This window comes from Canis aureus, chromosome 6 (genome assembly GCF_053574225.1).
Source record: "Canis aureus isolate CA01 chromosome 6, VMU_Caureus_v.1.0, whole genome shotgun sequence".
Taxonomy (NCBI): Eukaryota; Metazoa; Chordata; class Mammalia; order Carnivora; family Canidae; genus Canis; species Canis aureus.
This window is the reverse complement of record NC_135616.1, coordinates 69,168,439-69,190,659: the sequence shown is the minus strand read 5'-3', so window position 1 is coordinate 69,190,659 and position 22,221 is coordinate 69,168,439. Positions and strand designations below refer to the sequence as shown.

The following is a 22,221-nucleotide window of genomic DNA, read 5'->3' as shown; positions in this document are numbered from 1 at the left end:
GCTGCCAGTTGAGTCAGAGAGGGGAAGCTCCTCCAATGACCAATGAGTATGAGACAGCCTCCCAATTACCGATCATCCACCACTGGTCATGATTTTTGTACAGTGCATCCTTATCTAAAAGTGATCAATAGTATTTGCTCTGTCTACCATGCATGATTGGTGAGGCACTCTGTACAGTTCTACAAAAACATAAATTGCCATCGTTGTTTTACTGTTGTCACGGACAACATAGTAGAAAGAGCTTTGAACCTGAAATTGTGACCTGAGTCCTAGTCAGAGCTCTGCTCATAAAATGATCAAGTCATTGCCTTGGGAGTATATAAGAGAGCACAGTCAGGGTGGTGAAGAGTGACACAGTAGGAGCTATGACAACTGGAAGACCCAAAATTTGGGGAGACTTCCATAGGTTCTATGACATTGCCAGGATGCCCACAACTGTGTGGAATTATCACCGATTTCTTCTTAGGTTATCTGGTGTAATCTTCATCTTTTCCTATGTGCTGATGATACTTACAAGATTCAAAAACATGTTGCACAGTTTGAAAACTACTGGTTAAATCACAGAAGTGGAAGAGAAAAAAGCGGAAAGATAAGAATGCAGAAACTAAACCCTGGGCCATTACTAAATCAGTACATTTAACTTCTAAGAAATGGGAGGCTATGGTCGGTGAGACATTCTTATCAACAGTGATGTTGTTGACAGGCACAACAAAACTAATCAAAGCTGCCATACAACAGAAAATAACTTAATTTACTATTGTACAAATAACACCAATAAGTAGATAAAAATACCTCCACTTGTATGTAACTACGACAGGCATGGTAATTAGCATCATATTTAACATATCAGATTATTTTTATTGTAACTTCTATTCAATTTTGCACAGTTTTAACAATGTGTACGTATGAATGTTCAAATAGAGATAGATATAGCAAATCTCTCTATCGATCTATGTAACAGGCACACCTCAGAGATATTGCGGGTTTGGCTCTGGACTACTGCAATAAAGCAAATATCACAACAAAACAAGTCAAATTATTTTTTTTGTTTTGCCAGTACATATAAGAGTTATGTTTGCACTTCATTCTAGTCTATTAAGTGTGTTATAGTGTTATGTCTAAAAAAAACCCGATATACATACCTTTAAAAATACTTTATTGCTAAACAGTACTAAGTTATAATCTTTGCTGGTGGAGAGTCCTGCTTCAGTGTTGATGGCTGCTGACTAATGGTTTCTGAAGGTCAGGGCAGCTGTGGCAATTTCTTAAAACAAGACAACAATGGAGCTTGCTGCATTGATTGACTCTTCCTTTCATGAATAATTTCTCTGTAACATGTGCTGCTGTTTGACAGCATTTTACCCACAGAAGAACTTCTTTCAAAATTGAAGTCAATCCTCTCAAACCCTGCTGTGGCTTTATCAACTAATTTTATGCAATACTCTAAATCCTGGGTTGTCATTTCAACAATCTTCACAGCATCTTCACCAGGAGTAGATTCCATCAAGAAACGACTTTCTTTCCTCCTCCATAATAATCAGCTCCTCATCCACTAAAAGTTTATCACCAGATCACAGCAATTCAGTCCCATCTTCAGCTCTACTTCTCATGCTAGTTCTCTTGCTATTTCTACCACATGCACAGTTACTTCCTCTACTAAAGTCTAGAACCCCTCAGGTCATCCATGAAGGTTGGAGTCAACTTCTTCCAAACTCCAGTTCATGTTGATATATTTACCTCTTCCCGTGAATCATTAATGTTCTTAATGGCACCTAGATTGGTGAATCCTCTCCAGAAGGTTTTCATATTTTTATATATTTTTTCTGATATTTAATATTTTTTTAAATTTTTTATCTGAGTATAGTTGACATACGATGTTACATTAATTTTAGATGTGCAGGGGGATCCCTGGGTGGCTCAGTGGTTTAGCGCCTGCCTTTGGCCCAGGGTGTGATCCTGGAGTCCCGGGATCGAGTCCCGTGTTGGGCTCCCGGCGTGGAGCCTGCTTCTCCCTCTGCCTGTGTCTCTGCCTCTCTCTCTCTGTCTATCATGAATAAATAAATAAAATCTTTTAAAAAAATTTTAGATGTGCAGCACAGTGCATTATTCTGTATCTCTATAGAATGCTCACCACAAGTATATTTATATCACATATCATTGACTATATTCCCTGTACTGTGCTTTTTATTCCCATGACTTATTTATTCCATAATTGGAAGCCTGTATCTCCTACTCCCCTCAACCATCACCTCACACCTGTCAGAATGGCTAAAATCAAAAAGACAAAAAAATAACAAGAACGTGGAGAAAAAGGGACACGCACGGTTGGTGGGAATGTAAATTAGTGCAGCCACTGACTGTGGAAAACAGAATGGAAGAATTCCTCTAAAACTTAAAAATAGAAATACCATATGATCCAATAAGTATAGAAGGTTTTCAATTTACTTTGCCCAGATCCATCAGAGGAATCGCTATCTATGGAAGCTCTAGCCTTACAGAATGCATTTCTTGAATAATAAGACTTGAAAGTCCAAATAACTCCTTGATCCATGGGCTGCAGAATAAATGTTGTGTTAGCAGGCATGAAAACAACATTAATCTTGTTGTACATCTCCATCAAAGCTCTTGGGTGAGCAAGTGCATTGTCAATGAGCAGTAATATTTTAAAAGGAATCTTTTCCTGAGCAGTGGATCTCAACAGTGGACTTAAAATATTCAGTAAACCATGTTGTAAACAGATATACCGTCACTCAGGATTTGTTTGATTTCCAGAGCATGGGCAGAGTCAGTTTAGCATCACTCTTAAGGGCCCCAGGATTTTTAGAATGGTAAGTAAACATTGGCTTTAATAAAAAGCCATCAGCTGCATTAGTTCCTAACAAAGAGAGTCAGCCTGTCCTTTGAAGCTTTGAAGCCAGACACTGACTTGTCTCTAGCTGTAAAAGCTGCGATGGCAACTTCTTCCATCTTCTTCATCTACACTGAATATCTGTTGTTTAGCGTGGCCACCTTTAAGAATTCTCTTAACTAGATCTTCTCAATGACTTCTTGCAGCTTCTACATCAGCACTTGTCACTTCACCCTGGACTTTGACTTCATGGAGATGGCTTCTCTCCTTAAACCTCGTGAACCAATCTCTGCTAGCTTCAGACTTTTCCTCTGAAGCTTCCTCACCTCTCTCAGCCTGAGTGGGACCGAAGAAAGTTAGGGCCTGGATGGGACTTTGGCTTAACGGAAGGTTGTGGCTGGTTTATCTTCATTCCAGACCACTAGAACTTTCTCCATATCAGCAATAAGGCTGTTTCCCTTTCTTCTCATTCATGTGTTCACTGGAGCAGCACTTTTAATTTCCTCCAAGACCTTTTCCTTCACATTCACAACTTGGCTAACCATCACAAGAGCCCTAGCTTTTGACTGTTCTCGGCTTTTGACATGCTTTTCTCTGAGCTTAATCATTTCTAGCTTTTGATTTAAGGTGAGAGATATGTGACTCTTCCTTTCATTTAAACACTTAGAGGTCATTGTAGGGTTATTAACTGGCCTATTTTCAGTATTGTTGTGTCCTAGGGAACAGACCCAAGAGGAGAGAGATATGAGGAACAGCCAATTGGTGGAGCAGTCAGAAGACAAACACTTTTCTCAAGTTCACTGACTTACATGGGCATGTTTCCTGGTGCCCCAAAATACTTAGAATAGTAACACTAAAGATCACTAGTCACAAATCACCATATCAAATATAATAATAATGAACAATTTTGACCTATTGCAAGAATTGCCAAAATGTGACTCAGAGGGCATCTGGGTGGCTCAGTGGTTGAGCATCTATCTGCCTTCAGCTCAAGTCGTAATCCTGGGGTTCTGGGATTGAGTCCTGCATTAGGCTCCCTGCACAGAGCCTGCTTCTCTCTTTGTCTACATCTCTGCCTCTCTCTGTGTGTCTCTCATGAATAAATAAATAAATCTTTTAAAAAAATGTGACACAGAGATATGAAGCCAACAAATGTTGTTGGAAAAATGATGCCAGTAGCCTTCTTTGACACGGAGTTGCTAAAAACTTTCAATTTGTAAAAAATGCAATATCTCCAAAGCACAATAAAATGAAATGTGCCTCTGTGTGTATACGCATATACATATGCACATTTATTATATATAGATACATTTATTTGTATTGTTCCAATACATATAAAGAAAGATATAGACATAGAGCATAATCTTTCTCCCTCCATTTATGTGTGCATCTGTGTGTCTGAACAAAATTTTAAATAGAATGATAGAGACAGAATGGAAGAGAAAAGCAGGCAGACAGACAGACAAAGACAGAAAACAAAATTAGTTGCCTACAAGTTGTCAATAGCCCTTCTGTTCATTAAAATAACCCAGATTTTGTTGGAGAAAGCAATATGTTCACCTAAAAGAAAAAAAACAACAGTATTTGTAGCATTACTTGCAAACAGGAATGGCTATATATCTAACTGTTGACTAACAAAATATAAGCAGTACAATGGCTTGGAGCATCCGGGGAACCACATTAAAAGTAGGGCTGATGATCTTAAAAGCCATCTATGAAAAGCCCACAGCAAATATCATTCTCAATGGGGAAGCACTGGGATCCTTTCCCCTAAGATCAGAAACATGACAGGGATGTCCACTCTCACCACTACTATTCAACATAGTACTAGAAATCCTAGCCTCAGCAATCAGACAACAAAAAGAAATAAAAGGCATTCAAATTGGCAAAGAAGAAGTCAAACTCTCCCTCTTCGCAGATGACGTGATACTGTGCATAAATCCAAAAGACGCCACCCCAAGATTGCTAGAACTCATACAGCAATTTGGCAGTGTGGCAGGATAGAAAATCAATATCCAGAAATCAGTGGCATTTCTATACACTAACAATGAGACTGAAGAAAGAGAAATTAAGGAGTCAATGCCATTTACAATTGCACCCAAAAGCATAAGATACCTAGGAATAAACCTAACCAAAGAGGTAAAGGATCTATACCCTAAAAACTATAGAACACTTCTGAAAGAAATTGAGGAAGACACAAAGAGATGGAAAAATATTCCATGCTCATGGATTGGACGAATTAATATTGTGAAAATGTCAATGTTACCCAGGGCAATTTACACATTTAATACAATCCCTATCAAAATACCATGGGCTTTCTTCAGAGAGTTGGAACAAATCATCTTAAGATTTGTGTGGAATCAGAAAAGAAGCCAAATAGCCAGGGGAATATTAAAAAAGAAAACCATAGCTGGGGGCATCACAATGCCAGATTTCAGGTTGTACTACAAAGCTGTGGTCATCAAGACAGTGTGGTACTGGCACAAAAACAAACACATAAATCAATGGAACAGAAGAGAGAATCCAGAAGTGGACCCTCAACTTTATGGTCAACTAATATTCGACAAAGCAGGAAAGACTATCCACTGGAAGAAAGACAGTCTCTTCAATAGATGGTGCTGGGAAAATTGGACATCCACATGCAGAAGAATGAAACTAGACCACTCTCTTGCACCAGACACAAAGATAAACTCAAAATGGATGAAAGATCTAAATGTGAGACAAGATTTCATCAAAATCCTAGAGGAGAACACAGGCAACACCCTTTTTGAACTTGGCCACAGTAACTTCTTGCAAGATACATCTATGAAAGCAAGGGAAACAAAAGCAAAAATGAATTATTGGAACTTAATCAAGATATAAAGCTTCTGCACAGCAAAAGAAACAGTCAACAAAACTAAAAGACAACCTACAGAATGGGAGAAGATATTTGCAAATGACCTATTGGATAAAGGGCTAGTATCCAAGATCTATAAAGAACTTATTAAACTCAACAGCAAAGAAACAAACAATCCCAAACAATCCAGTCATGAAATGGGCAAAAGACATGAAGAGAAATCTCAAAGAGGAAGACATAGACATGGCCAACAGGCACATGAGAAAATGCTCTACATCACTGGCCATCAGGGAAATACAAATCAAAACCACAATGAGATACCACCTCACACCAGTGAGAATGGGGAAAATTAACAAGACAGGAAGGAAACATCAAATGTTGGAGAGGATGTGGAGAAAGAGGAACCCTCTTGCACTGTTGGTGGGAATGTGAACTGGTGCAGCCCCTCTGGAAAACTGTGTGGAGGTTCCTCAAAGAATTAAAAATAGAACTACCCTATGACCCAGCAATTGCACTGCTGGGGATTTACCCCAAAGATACAGATGCAGTGAAACAGCAGGACACCTGCACCCCGATGTTTCTAGCAGCAATGTCCACGATAGCCAAACTGTGGAAGGAGCCTCAGTGTCCATCGAAAGATGAATGGATAAAGAAGATGTGGTCTATGTATACAATGGAATATTACTCAGCCAGTAGAAACAACAAATATCCACCATTTGCTTCGACGTGGATGGACCTGGAGGGTATTATGCTGAGTGAAATAAGTCAATCAGAAAAGAACAAACATTATATGGTCTCATTTATTTGGGGAATATAAAAATTAGTGAAAGGGAATACAGGGAAAGGAGTGAAAATATCAGTGAGGGTGACAAAACATGAGAGACACCTAACTCTGGGAAATGCACAAGGGGGTGGTGGAAGGGGAGGTGGGTGGGGGGTTGGGGTGACTGGATGATGGTCACTGAGGGGGGTACTTGGTGGGATGAGCACTGGGTGTTATGCTATATGTTGGCAAATTGAACTCCAATAAAAAAAATTTAAAAAAATAAAAAAATAAATGTTTTGCAAGAATGCAAACCACTACACACACACACACACACACACACACACACACACGATGGGCAGCGCAGGTGGCTTAGCAGTTTAGCGCTGCCTTCGGCCCAGGTTGTGATCCTGGAGACCTCGGATCAATTTCCACGTCGGGCTCCCTGCATGGAGCCTGCTTCTCCCTCTGCCTGTTTCTTTCTCTCTCTCTCTCTCTCTCTCTCTCTCTCTCTCTCCCTCTCCCTCTCCCTCTCTCTAATAAATAAATAAAAAATCTTTAAAAAAAAAAAGGAGGGCTGATTAGGTTGGAAAGTCCATATGCTCTTTGCCTTTCCCCTTCTGCCTGTCAGCACACTGATGCCTTACTTGAAAAGGATCAGCCAGCTTGTGATTCTGAAGTGACAAATCCATGCTAAGATGGCTCAGTGGAAAGGTAGGAGGAGGCTGGGTCTTTGTTTTTATCAAGATTTGCCAAATCACTTTAGGATTACCTGCCTTCAGGGTCACCTGGGTGGCTCAGTGGTTGAGCGTCTGTCTCTGGTTCAGGTTGTGATCCCAGGGTCCTGGGATCGAGTCCCACATCAGGCTCCCTGCATGGAGCCTGCCTCTCCCTCTGCCTGTGTGTTTGCATCTCTCTGTGTGTCTCTCATGAATAAATAAATAAAATCTTTATTAAAAAGGGATTACGTGCCTTTATACTTCTTATATAGGAGCAAAATCAAACTCTTAATTTTTTTAAAGCCACTGTTTGGGAGCTTCTGTTCTTAGCAGTACAATATAATTCCTAACTGATGCAAGAGGAACATTGATCCTTACCCTCCAGGCATTTATAGTTTTACTGACAAAACAAGATAGGTATTCATGTTTGACCTGATTAAACAAGAACACAGATATGTGTATGATCGAGTGCTTCACAAATAGTGCATGCTGCAAATGCTATAGGAGTTTGACAAAGAGAAAGAAGAGTGTATATTGGAGTTCTTGAAAAACATCATATGGAAAAGGCCTGAGCTGGTCTTGATATGCACAGAAAGACATTAATAATTAGATACTTGGGGAGTGAGTCCCATGTTTGTAATTGCCTATAGGATGGTTCTATGGAACATCCCAATCAATCCCAGATATAATCTGTCTAAAAATTGAAGTCATCATTTTCCTTCCAGAGATCAGTGGTGTTATCAATTATCCAGCCTTCTAGGGTAGAAATTATGGGATTATCTTTAACCATATAGATAATCAATGTTCAATGCCACCTTGTCCCATCTTTCCCTCCTTCAAAATGTCTCTTGAGTTGGTTTCTCTCTCCATTTCCACCATCACCAACTGGAGTTGTCCTGTAACTCTCTCTCTCACAAGAGTCCCTTACGAATCTTCCCTCCTGACAGCCTGTCCCCTGCTATAGTCATCTTGTAAATAACTGCCAGAAAAATCTTCCTAAATTACTATTCAAATCACATTACCCCACCCCCATCTCATACTTCAAAACCCAAATTCCTCTGCTGAGCTTACAAGAACTTTCATATTATTGCTGCCAATCCCATCTCCCTTATTTCCACACAGGAACCTGGAACCAGTGCTGGAGTCCTCTGCCCTTACTTGCTCAAAGGACCTACTCATTCATCCCTAGCCCCCACTCATTTAAAATGTCCACTGTTTTCCTATTTGGTTATCTAAACATTATTCATCCTTAAGATTTAGCAAACTAACCTCTTCCTCAAAGGTTATTCAATCAACATTGATCTCTTTCTGGACCCCCAGCCCCTTTACAGTTTATATCACAAAACATATTATTTCTAATTGCTCATGTCATTCAGGTTTGCCAGCCAGGGAGATTGTAAAAGAGGGTAAGATCTGTGGAAAGTTGCCATCAACGCTTAGGGTTGAGGGGGCTTGGTAATGTGTCCTTAGTGTTGCCCTTCTGCCAGAGCAAATCCAATTCTACACTTTTCCAAAGACTAAATATTCAACAAATATCTATTCAATTAATAATTTATAAAACTTTTTTTGATACTGTGTCAGGCCACTAAAAACTTGTTAATCATTTGATGATAATTACTGATTAAGGTTTGCAATGAGGACACCATGAACATATGCTTTACGGGGATTAACCATTATTGTCGTCCATATCTATGAATGTTGACTCTGCCATGGGAGTTTTAGATCTACTAAGCTAATATAGTTTACATTAATTAAAAAAACTAAAATAAGTTCCTTTGTTATGTAGAATTTATTATGGTTTAATGACCACTGATTATAGTTTGGTTAATCCCCTTTCATAGATAAATTTACCTTGAATTGCTGGACAATTAAGTATACCATTGTTCAAAAGGCAGTAATTATTTCTAGCTGAAAATTGAGAGGTATGGAACTGAATCAGCTATACCCATCCAAAATTCCTAATGAATTCTGAAAACCCATATCATTCTTTTTCATTTACCAGATCCACTTGATATTGTTGTAGTTCTTCCCTTTTGACTCAAAAGAAACAATTCCATTAGTAAACACAAATAGAGTACCTATTTAAAGGTGAATTTGAGCAAAGAGAATTATATCCTTAAAGAAGCAATTCATTATCTTCTTATAAATAATTGACACCTTTGTTAATTTCTCAAAAGCAAGAAAGCTAAACACTCAGTCAATAAATACATATCCTTAAAAATGTATTGTTACTAAATCAACTACATTACTTTGTTTTAACAGGTCATATGATACATCAGAAAAAAATTCTAGATAATGTGTTTTTAAAATTTTCCTTTTATCTTGACATCACTAAATGGGAGTATTCACCATTAAGTTCTTTAATGACAATATCCTTTCTCTTACAAATGGCTTTGAAGTCTTCTACCGCCTATTGCAAGTATGTGGATACTTCCCCAGCAAGGGTGGGCAGGAAGCCAATACAAGCCACCAGGTGCCAATATTACACCTGACAAATTAAGCCACACGACTGGAAAAGGGTGGGTTCATCCTCCTGTTAGAGGTTCATTTCCTCTAATTTTCCCATGAACAGGAAGTCATTGGAATGGGGAAAAAAGCTTTCCTTAAAGACCCAGATGGCCAAAGGTCTGAACTTGTTAACTCCTTGCTAACAAACAACTTGAAAGCAAGTTCAAACTAATCACAAGACTTTATTTACATTGACTTGTTCAACAGTGCTGATGGCCTGGGTTCCAGGGTATTGTGATTTAGTTAACACTCTGGATGTTCCTGGGGCAGATGGGGAGTGTCCTTGGATGTCACACAGGATAATCACAGCTGACAGAGGACGCAGTTCTACCTCAGTCCTTGCACAAAACCCAAGAACCTAAAGATTAAAGGAGTCCTGACCAGATCCTAACCCCAGCCATGGGTTAGGGCCAGAACCCTCTTTCAATGACCCAATTCAACAGGATTGATTTGAAGAATTTAATCAGAGCTGACTGAAATGCCATAAAATACTGCTCTGTATTAATAAAATACTCAATTCAATTACACCCCTGAACTAATGACTTGTAACTGTCTCTTAAGGATCAGTTATTCAGCCTGATGAGTGTTAAATAAAGCATAATAAAAGGAATGTTTTCCAGCCAAAAAGTAATCCAAAGATTACAGATGTATGCTTACTCTCATTGTAGTGCTATTCCAAAAGATAGCTACTATATAAGATAATGTTGGGTATTTGTAATGCATAAATAATTAATTATTAACATAAATTCTACTTAAATTTGTTTTTTAAGAAGTTTTATGAAAGTAACATAATATAATGTACAATTTTCTACAACTTGCTTCTTTAACCTACCAACATATTACTGACATCTCTCCTTCATGGCCTATATGGTATATTCATTCATTTTAACTGATATAGCAAATCAGGTCCCTTAGTTTTTTGCCAATCTGATAGGTTAAAAAAAAAAGACAGCTCATGTCCTTTTATTGTACTTTTTTTTTTTACAACTAATGAGGTTGAACATATTTTTCAGCCATTTGCTAGCCACTTGCAATTTCGCCTGAGAATTGCTTATTTTATCTTTTGCCATTTTCAAGTATGTTATTTATTTTTCTCATTAACTTGGGAGCACTCTTTAAATAATGGACTGTAACACCCTTTATTCTGTAATGTATGATTCGAGTGTTTTGTCCCAATCTGTCATTTCTCTTTTAACTTTATTACTTTTTTTTTTTTTATAAAGTCAACTCTGTGAGGTTTTCTTTAATGACTCCTGGGTTTCTCATCTTGTTTACAAAGAATGTCTGACCCAAGATGATTTTTTTTTAAGAAAAAAGGTTCATTCATATTTTCTTCCAATACTTGTATAGATTTGATTTTTATGTTTAGAGCTTTATTCCATCTGGAATTTACTTTTGTGTATGGTAGGAGTCCAGATGGAGAGCCAGTTGTCCCAACACCATTTATTGAGCAGTCCGCTCTTCAGCCACTGATTCAAAATCCCTCCATATTATCTGTTAAACTCTCTTATATTCTTAGGATTGTAATCTTTTTGACTATTTGATTTCTCTATCATGACACTTGTGCATGGACTATATCACAACTGTATACTGCTTAAGATGAATAGTTCCTTCTGACCACCACTACAGGGCAAGTCCTCACTCATTTAAATTTTTTGTTTGTTTTTCATAGCTATTGTCATGCGTTGCTCTTTCAGATGAACTTTAGAATAGACTGCTCAAGTTCCATTACTGGAATTGCATTGCAATTTATTTTTTAAAACAGCAAATCAAATTTTACATCTTAAATTCATCTGATTTAAAGCACAAAATTTGGAAATCCCTGGGTGGCTCAGCGGTTTGGCACCTGCCTTCGGCCTGGGGCGCAATCCTGGGGTCCTGGGATTGGGTCCCGCATGGGGCTCCCTGTGTGGAGCCTGCTTCTCCCTCCACCTGTGTCTCTGCCTTTCTCTCGGTGTCTCTCATGAATACATAAATAAAATCTTTTAAAAAAATAAAGCAGAAAATTTCATAAAATAAAACTTTACAACAGTTTTGAAAATTAAACTATTATAATGAGTAGGATATTTTGTTATTATTCTTTTTATATCAAGAATTTCAGGGGAAAATGGAAATACTTCCTTTTGACTGGCCGCTCAGCCAACCAAACAGTAGCCATTCTCTACTAGGATACCATAGTAAATGTTATAAGATAAGCACACAGAGATGACATATGGCATGGTCCCTGTCCTTGGAAATGCATAACCTAGTTAACCAGATGAGACATATATCCATATATATATAGGGCATATTGATTTGTACAATATACATATTGATATAAGTTAGCTTATGTTAAGAATCAAATGAATTACTATAGAAAATAAGATTACCAAGAGTTCAAAGGCAAGAGAGTTCACAGTAGGGAAAGCCTAGAGGCTTGCTCACTCTCTCATCTTATGGAAGAGAACTTTAAGGCCCACTCAGGTTAAATTATCAAGCTAAATAGTAACAGAAAACATCAGGTTTGCTGATTCCCATTCCAGTGACCTTCCCACTGCATCAAGCTTTGACACATTTCTTTGTTGACCATTTTAGAATGATCTAGAAATCTGTATCAGTGAAGCAGCAGAGTCTTTTAGAAAACTCACATTGATAACTGTGTCAATACCCACAAACTACTTTCCCCAAATCAGTTAAAAATGAAAAGGTTACATTCATACAACTCTATTACAGGAACGTCTTTTGATATATATGACATCAAATAGCAGATATTAATGATATTTCACTTTTCAACCAGTGGTTTTGACATTAGAATACATAGCCTGTGACTAGGTAATAAAATGCAAGGAATTTGGGTTTTTTGCCCCTTTAGGCACAATTCATCCCCCTGTCATATTTTAAAGCCCTCAGGTAACAAACCCTAAGATCCACAGGAATCTTTACACCCGTGGAGAAGAGATTTCTAAAACTCAACATCAAATCCACTTTTGATTTTCCCTTGAGTTTGTTTCTGTCAATGTTAGGCAGGTAACACATTTCAGCTTTTAAGCCATGAAGTGATCTTTTTTTTTTTTTTAGAAAAAAATTGCATTCACAGCTTTAATCTTATATTTCCATGCATATTGAGTTAAATGTTTTAAAACTATCAATTCTGTCAAAACCTAGCAAAGGGAAAACAGGACACCATGCAATCTTAATGTCCAAACTGACTAGTGATTATCAGAAATTAAATGTGCAGGAATTCCAAATCTTTTTTGATCTGAGATGTCTAGATAACTTTTGTTTTTCCATAATTGTATGAGGTTTCTACATAGTATTTAAGAATCAATTATATTGCAATTGATGTAATTAACTCTAATAATCCATTAAAAGTCAGTAGGAGGGCTATTCAAGTCAATAGAAAAGAAGGAGTATATTATGAAGGTGTTATTAACCTATACAGAATTTTACTAGACATTTTCTTTTCTTACATAATAAATACACAGTGGTTAGGAAGGCTGTCATTATAATTTAATGTGAACAATAGCCCATCACTTCTTTTCCTATGCAACCCTTAACTAATTCCATGTACCATGCACAAGTAAAATGAAACCTTTTTTAATCAGGGTACAGTCATATCAATCATCTATTACTCCATGATTAAATTAGAGGTCCTTCCGCAGCTAAGTGGGAGAGAATTGGGTGCTAGCAGAAGTTTCAGACCCACCTTTTCTTTTAGTTGACAAGTCTCCATTTCTGAAGGCTGTCTGTATGTTGTAACTAATCAGAGAGTAAACAGCCATCCAGAAAGTTTTGTTTAGAATATTCTAGCAACCATTAAATCATCATTGAAGCATGACTACATGCTCTCTAGAACTTTGGAGCATTCGGGACATTTTGAATTAAATGAGATGAGACCTACTCCCCTTCATGACATTCTGTATGTCCACACCACTTCCTCATTGTCTTGGTTGGCCCTAGCTGTGAACCTCACAGATATTTCAAACAGCCAACCTCTACAGCCAGTAGAGCTGGCCTGATCATCTCTGGGACTCCAGGTCACAGAGCAACTCCTAGGGTCTCAGCCTGAGTCCCATCCCTTCTCCATTCCTGGTTAAATGAAGTCAGGAGAATATGGTTTAATCACAGGTGAACAACCAGATGTCCTTCTCTCGAAGAACCCTCATCCTTCACTAGGTCTCAATTCTGCTTTTCCGAGTTGATACTGACCAAAAATGTTATACTGTAACATCTGCATGAAAGGACACTTCCTTATTAGTCTTAGCCACTTATCCTACCATAGACTTCATTAGGAATACACAGTGTTAGTTCCTCCTGACTTCATACATGTATCACAGTAGCTGTCCCCAGCTATGTAGACAGTAAGTATTATCAGGAATAACACTTCCCACACCAATAACAGCAACACTCACAAAGGTATAGAGCCACAGGGGTAATGGGGGGAAAAGCATGGTACCTGGAATCACAAAACTTGGGATGAACACAGGCTTTGCCGGGAACTTGTCATGTGATCCAAAGACTCTCATTCCTGTCTCCTCATCTGAAAAGTGAATGGGAAAGGGATCCAAATCAGAGGGCTGTTGTTAAGTCAGCCCCATCACGTTAGTATTAAATTAGACCAATGTGTGAAAAAAGCCTTGTGGATTAGAAAACATCACACAAATCTGAGACTGTGCTTATAGCGTTGTTCTATTACCAAGAGGGGTCCGAGCTAAGGAGAAAAGGGATAAAACAATAATCCTCAAACTTCGGTGCACATGAGATTCATCTTGAGACTTATTTCAAAGTACACATGCCTATTTCCCTGGTGATTTGGATTTGAACTATAGGCTGAGAGAGCCTGGAATAAGCACTTGGCTGAAAATGGCTTCCCATTCATTCATCAGATACTTTAAACCCTAGGAAGTCTTAGAGGACACAAATAATGACAAGATAGAGCTTAATGTTGGGCGACTGCAGATCTACATGTAGAAAGAAGACAACCATCCAGAAATAGATAAAATAGAAGGCTCTGTGTGTCAAAGCAGAAAAGGCAGCAAGTAGGTAAGACCTCTTTTGAGTTTCTCCCTGGAGCCCTGACATACATAAATCTGTATTCCCTGGAAGGAAATTCTGGTTCACTCTGACCCCTCAAGCAAGCACTGCTGGTGCCCCGAGTTCCCTTTTGCACGAACCTTACCTCCAGGCCCCAGAGTCAATGTGAGCCATCGAGTCTCAGCCAGGAATCAAGAAGAGAATGTGGGTCCCATCCCCTCTCCTGGAAAAGCCAGGCCTCACCGTGAAGTGGCATCTCTTACTCAAAGGGTTCATCTCAGAGATGGAACAAAGAACCCTTTTCATTCTGGAGAGCTCCTGTTTTATGTGGTACAGGCAAAGATTGAACAAATCCACCAGAGGCATGGGCAGCCACAGTGACTAGAATGAGACTTCCCCCTCTGAAGGTTTCACTTTGAATCTCCTCCCTAAGGCCAGTCCCGGAGAGAGAATTTGGACACAGCAAAGCAGTGGCTTCAAAGTCACAGCAACTTTCTACATGCCTGGGAGGAGATGGAGAATGTCACCTTCCTTTTTTCTGAAACTCCCATCGTCACTTTGTATAGGTCGCAAGAACACAGAGAAAAGAGACCTGGTCCCGGAGTCAGGAGACCTGGGTTGTCGTCCTGCCCGTCAGTGATGAGCTAGGGAACCATCTCCCTTTCTTTGGCCCCATCCTTTTTCCAAAGAGAAAAAATTCAGGATCCTGACATCAACATGAGCTACTTCACAGGGTTAATGTGAGGGCTAGATGAAAAACTACTTTGAAAAGTAAAAAGTGCCGCTGAGCTGTAAGAAATTAATAGTAAAGCCCCCAAGTGAAATTTTTGACCTCTGATTTACCCAATTTGGTAATGAATATTGTCTCCCAATTCACTCAAGTTCTCTCTGCTGCTTGGCTTTGAAAGTATAGGCCGGTGCTCTGATTAAGTCACCACCAGCGATTCCTTTGCAGAGACAGACTTGCAAGACTAGGTGTCGGGGCCTATTGAATTCGCTCCGACTCTCTCTCGACTCCAGCAGGTGTGCCCCCCACTCTCTCCAGGCCTACAGAAGCTGGAAGGGCTCCCGCTCCGCACAGTGCTCTCTCCCACCCCACTACACAGACCTGGAGGTCCCCAAGAACATCTGACCCCTGTCGCATTCATGTGACACCTTTGTTCAGTGCTACATTCACTTGAGAGGGGAAAAAAATACCTCAACCGGGAAATAAATCTTTTACTGCCATTTCATCCTCCCCTCACGTGGCGCTGGAATATCGCTTTAAAGAACATTCTCGTGGCCTTTCCAGTTCTTTCCCTTTAGGTCTGCAAACAGGAGTCACCGTCCAAGGGGAAGCTACTCCCCAGCAGAGCAGTTCTTCAAAGGGGACTTCTTCGGGCAGGAAAAGGGAACGTCTGATACCATAGCTGAATAAACAGACTCATCAAGCCCAGTGCCAGATTGGAAAACCAGGCCCTCTGAGCGTGCAGCCCGCCAGCCGTGCGCCTCCGCCGTGCTCGGGCTCGGGCCCTCTGGTCCCTGTCCCTCTCTGTCCTTCTGGCTGTCCCTTTTTTTTTTGTTTCCTCTTCCATTCTGTCATCTTCTTCATCAAATGCCTTCACGTTCTTGGGTTTATAAGTACTGTTTGTATTATTATTCATTGACCCATCTAATAGGCTCCATGGGTTTCAAAGCCTATTTTTGTTTTTTGAATTTGATTTAAATTCAATTAATTAACTTATAATGTAATATTGGTTTCAGAGCTAGAGGTCAGTGTTATATAACACCCAGTGCTCATCACATCATGTGCCTTCCTTAATGCCCATCATCCAGTTGCCCCATCCCCCTGCCCCCCACCCCCTCCAGCAATCCTCAGTTTGTTTCCTTCGATTAAGTCTCTTATGGTTTGTCTCCTCTCTGATTTCATCTTGTTTTATCTTTCCCTCCCTTCCCCTATGATCCTCTATTTTGTTTCTTAAATTCCACATCTGAGTGAGATCAAATGATAATTGTCTTTCTCATATTGATTATTACACATAGCATAATATCCTCTAGTTCCCTCCATGTCATTGCAAATGGCAAAATTTCGTTTTTTTATGGCTGAGTAGTATTCTGTTATATATATACACACACATATATATATACCACATCTTCCTTATCCATTTCTGTCAATGGACATCTAGGCTCTTACCATAGTTTGGCTATTGTGGACATTGCTGCTATAACCATTGGGGTGCAGGTGCCCCTTTGGATCACTACATTTTTATCCTTGGGGTAAATGCCCAGTAATCAAAGCCCATTTTTGAATCATGAACCGTTCCATCATCTCTACTCCTGCAACTCACATTATCTCAGTATACACCTATCCCCAGTCACCAATGCTTCTCAGTAAGTAGTTCCTCTTAAAGGCAGAACAGATAATTTCACACACTTGATGTAAGCCCTGGATGGATAGCTGAGAAAATCCTAGAGTTGATGGACCCTCCAAAGGTCATTATTTCCAGGGGGGAAAATGACAAATTTATAACCTCCAAAAGATAATTGTCTACTCTGGACTTTGGAAGAGTCCAGAAACTACCAACCCATTTGCCACTCAGCCCAGTGTCTCAGTCTACAGAAGTACCTCCAAATGTCTAAGCTAAATTTATACTGTAATTAGTTTTTCCATGTGAATAGTTGGTCATGAGTGAAATTCCAAACAATAGGTCATAGCAAGGCTTAGGCTTAGAAATTGGAATTTGTCTTTTCCACACTGGAAAATTATGGGGTTTTTCTTTTTAAACAATTATAACCACAAACTTATGGTTATTCAGATAATCTGGACACTAACTAGTTTTAACTACCAGTATACCATACACAGGCAGAGACAATTCTGTGTGGGTTTCATGCAACACATTATCAAATCAATTAGGATTTCTTCAGCCATCCAAAATTTAGGCAGAGGATCTCACTCTGATTGGTTTGTTCTTCATGTTTAATCTCCTCCTTAAAATTTTCTTTGAGAAAGTAATTCTTGAATGATAAATATACTTGTAAAAAGTTTATAAAATTCTCCAGTACCTAATTTTAAAATTAGAGGTCACCTCTTTAATTTATTTAGCTTCTATCCAAAACGGGCTTCTGGCTCATTCCTTATCACAATTCATGATTGTTCTATATAAAATGCCTCTTTACTTGGCTTAAAAAACTTCAAGTTTCAACAAAAGCAACAACAACAGAAAAGTCAAACTAAAGAGAAATGTTTCAGTCAATATCTCATCAGTAAGGATCTCTGAGACCCAAAGCATTGTTCTTTTTTTCTCCAATAGTAAGTTCTTAACCTCAACCACTCAGTAACTTTCCACTGTTCCATCAACATTTATGCATTGGAAGTTATCTTCTAAAAGACTAGTTGTCTAGTTGTCTAGTCTTTTAGACTGGAAGTCATCCAGTCTGAATACTTATAATTATTGTGGAGTAATCACAAGAACAAGCCAATGGTCCTTGATGTCATTAATCATCACCACCACAAAAGTCCAGAGTAGCCATGAACTGGTAAACTTACTTTAGTATTTCCCAAGAGCTCTGCAGTGTCTACTTTAGGAGAAGGAGAAAAAAATTCTAATTTTTTAGAATTTTTAGCTACTCTGATGCTGTCTGACAAGCAACACCTGGATATTTAGAAATAATCCCATCAACAAATAGATATTTCATATGCTTTCTGTATAGACACCACAATTCAATTGCCTATCAAACCAAGAAGAATAACTGGCAGTGACTATTTTTAACCAGTAGGAGTCTAAAATGTGCCTCCTCTCCATTTGACACACATAGATTAGATTCTCAGTTATGCAATCATTGGCGCAAACATCCCCTTAGACAGGCTGAAGGGACAAGATGGGAGACATTCGTTTCAGTTACCTTTGCCCAGGTTTTATTTGTTCTGCAGATCATAAACTTTGGACTTCTTTACCCAACCAGTCATCTTGCACAAACAGTAAACTCTCTCAAAACTTTCTGTTCCCATGAGACCCTTGAGAAAACAAAATAGGAGGGAAAAAAGCATGATTAAAATCTACTTTCTTTGGTCAACATCCTAAAATTGAGCAATTTCTTGACATCTTAAAAGGGACTGGCGTCAGGTTGAGAGTTAGTAAACTCCCTATTGATCCAATAACTGAAATCACTAATAACTGCAGTGAGGATTCTGAGGTTGCAAACACTTGTTCTGTAACTATTTCCTGTTCTTCCATGTAGATTCACAATAACCTTACCCATATTTACCCTGCATAAGCAGTGGATGCTAAGCTTTCAGATCACACAGTTCTATCAGTAAAAATACTTAAGGTATATGCAACTTGTCTGTTTTTACTTATAAATTACATGTGTATTACTTTATTGTGTGCATCAAAAATATACAAACCCTGGGGTACCTGGCTGGCTCAGTTGGTAGAGCATGCAACTCTCTATCTCAGGGTCATGAGTTCAAGCCCCATGTTGGGCTGTGAGCTTATATATATATAAGATACATATATCTTTTTAAAAAAGATTTTATTTATTTACTCATGAGAGACACCGAGGAGAGGCAGAGATATAGACAGAGGGAGAAGCAGGCTCCCCGTGGGGAGCCCACTGGGGGACTTGATCCCAGGATACAGGGATCATACCCTGAGCCAAAGGCAGATGCTCAACCACTATGCCATCCAAGTGCCCCCTAAGATGAAAATTTTAAAATAAACAGAAGACTTAATATCTCCTTTCTGCACATCGAGGGATCATATTGGATTCTCCATGGGGTATCAATATTCTACTTCTGAACAAGCTGCTTTAAGAATGCAGTGACCTACCACTGTCCCAAACTCAATCACTACTTTGCCCTAATCAAAACCTGTTTTCAAAAAAAGATCTGCCATCAGTCATGATCATCTTATGTGAATGAGGACCCATCATTATATGAATGCTTCCAGCAGGATTTGCATTTTCAGTATAAGCCTAATTAGGAGAAGAAAGGTTTATTTCATGTTACTGTAATATCAGGGATGTCAAGATAATTTATGATTTTTGAAGGATAGAAAATACTTCTTGGTGACCCTAAAATCAGACAACTTGCAGTGCCCCTGACCTAGCACATAGGCTGTGGCAGCATCAAACTTTGTAATATGAAAAGGTTTTAGGGACAGCAAATTGGTTAGAAAAGGGAAGAGTGGTGATGACACATGCTAGGAGATTTTTCCTGAGGCCAAGCACAAGTTTCTACTTAAACTGTATGTCACTGGGACGCCTGCGTGGCTCAGTAGTTGAGCATCTGCCTTCAGCTCAGTGCATGATCCTGGAGTCCCAGGATCAGGTCCTGCATCGGGCTCCCTGCATGGAGACAGGCATTCTCCCTCTGTCTGTGACTTTGCCTCTCTCTCTCTCTCTCTCTCTCTCTCTAATAAATAAATAAATATTGTATGTCATTTAGGAGCCAGAACAGGGAGATAGCTATACATTATAAAGGAAGAGTTTAAGTCATCCAAGTCATGCTCATAGTCCTCTCCAATTTTTTAAAACCTTGATAAACTCCCATAAGGCTGACATGAAACGTCAAAGGCTTGGTAGCCTCAGTTGAAGAGTAAGACTTCCATAATTCAAGAAAAAATATCATGTTTGCCACAAATAATCAATCACAGTTACTCACATAGCTGAAGTACTTTGGTTTATCGTGAATTCCTGAAAAGAATTTCCCCAGAGAAAAGATGAGCAATAATTTAGATTATTTTCATCTTTGTGAATATGTAGTTGAGGTACTTTAAAACTCAGAATAATCCCACTACACATATGTATTCATCCAATTCATCAGGTAATTACAAAATATGCTTGATTTTAACAGAAAGAAAGTAGAGCATGGAGCATGTTGTGCCCTCTGCATGTATGGATGCATATACAACACATACTCATGTGCATATACTTCTGTATATAAGGAAGCTCCTGCCATTCAGTTTAACATCTGATAAGAAGGTGGGCAAATCAGGTGCCCACAAAAAGTTATAAAGCAATACATCTATCAGCAGGCGCACAACAACAACATAGCCCAAAACACTTGAAATAAATATGCACTGGCCAAATGAAGAGAAAGGTATAATTAAAATTTATTACGAATTTCCAGAGGCATAGGGACAGGCATTTCAGACAGATAAATAAACTGGCATGAAAAGTGGAAAGAAGTTTAATTTAGCAAATGATACCCAAGGGACACAAGATTCAGTAGTGTGAGAAAAGTATCCAATCTGATGAAGTACGAGTCACAAAGTCAAAGTTAATGGAGGAGCCTTGTTATATGGCACTTAAGCCAAAATTTAGTTTTGCTCAAAATATCTACGCAATTAAGGCAAAGTATGTATTATTATTGTTGTTGTTTTACCTAAAATATCCCCTGTAATGTCCTTTCATGGCAGGTGAGATAACATAGATGCACAGACGTAATCTAAGGCGGCATAATATGATACCAGCTTCATGGCAGGGAATTGACAAGCGTGTGCAGGAATTTCTGCCTGCTTTGGGGCCTTTTCAGGCTTTGACCTTTGTTTCTGAAATGTCAAGGGATCTCTTGTGTCATCATGAGCCCCCTCCCCCAGCCCCTCAGAGCTGTTACCGTGAAATGGACCTAAACTATGCCAAAAACGATAAGACCTGAGGATTGCTGAGCACCACCAATTCTTCTGTCAACATTCCTGTCCTGAAATCTCCTTTTACTTACCGAACCTAGATCACCTTCCTTTAATGACATAGGAGGGAAGAAAACTGAGGCGAATAGTCTATTATCTCTCTCCAAAAGAGAATTCTCCAGAGGGAGATGGAAAACACGGCCTGTCTCGTTTCTTCTGCATTTTCTGGGTTCCACATTTTCCTTTGTAATGGCCACAGCTTGCTCCACCTACTCATGGTCAAAAGGAATGGAAGCTCACCAGGGACAAAAATCTGCCTTTTCGGTGTCTTAGATACTCCCCACCACAAGTTTAAAATGTTAGTTTTAGCCTCCATTCACAGCAGGAACTCAATGTGTTAAGCAACAGATGACATCCCAGTTTTGCTTAGGTGTTTTAGAGAATGCATGCACCGATCAGCTCATCAAATGGATCACACAAGCTATGGATCAGATAATCACAAATTTCATTCAATGTGGTTATTGAAGAAGTCAAAATGACTAGACCACAAATTATCATATTACCGCTTACCAGTTTAATAGCCAAATATACTTGTTTTTGAGATTTATCTAGCTCAGCAGTGGATTGTGAAAACTGTCAAGTAAACACTAAAGCTAAGATGGATTTTAATCCCCACAAGGGCAGAGACCATGCCTGTTTAATTCAACATGTTTCCCCAGGCACGTTATCATAGTGCCTGTCACATGGTAGGTACTTTCAATAGCTTGTCATTAGCCGCCATCATTTCTGTCCTTCCTCAAATGCACAAGCCATCCCCCTACTGTGAAAGGGACTCTATTTCTCCAACTCCTGGAATCTGGGTTGGCTGGTGACTGCTTTGAGAAACAAAACGTAGAAGAACTGACCTATATGACTTCTAAGGCTAG

At 39.1% G+C, this 22,221-nt stretch overlaps 1 protein-coding gene across 33 annotated transcripts in view; it reads right to left on the bottom strand.

The window, feature by feature from the left end:
• LOC144316322 (uncharacterized) overlaps positions 1–22,221 on the bottom strand; it is a 197,132-nt gene that overhangs the window by 146,688 nt on the left and 28,223 nt on the right. For 32 of the 33 annotated variants that reach the window (XR_013382170.1, XR_013382171.1, XR_013382186.1 and 29 more), the window contains 2 exons: positions 18,570–18,681; positions 14,110–14,193 (listed from right to left, as the gene is read on the bottom strand). Coding sequence is in view for 1 of the 33 variants with exons in the window: in XM_077902142.1 (XP_077758268.1) it covers positions 14,110–14,179 (70 nt within the window). In the remaining 32 variants the exon portion in view is untranslated. Of the gene's footprint in view, positions 1–11,450; positions 11,657–14,109; positions 14,194–18,569; positions 18,682–22,221 lie in introns of those variants that run through there. The other variant, XR_013382194.1, reaches the window with a different exon arrangement.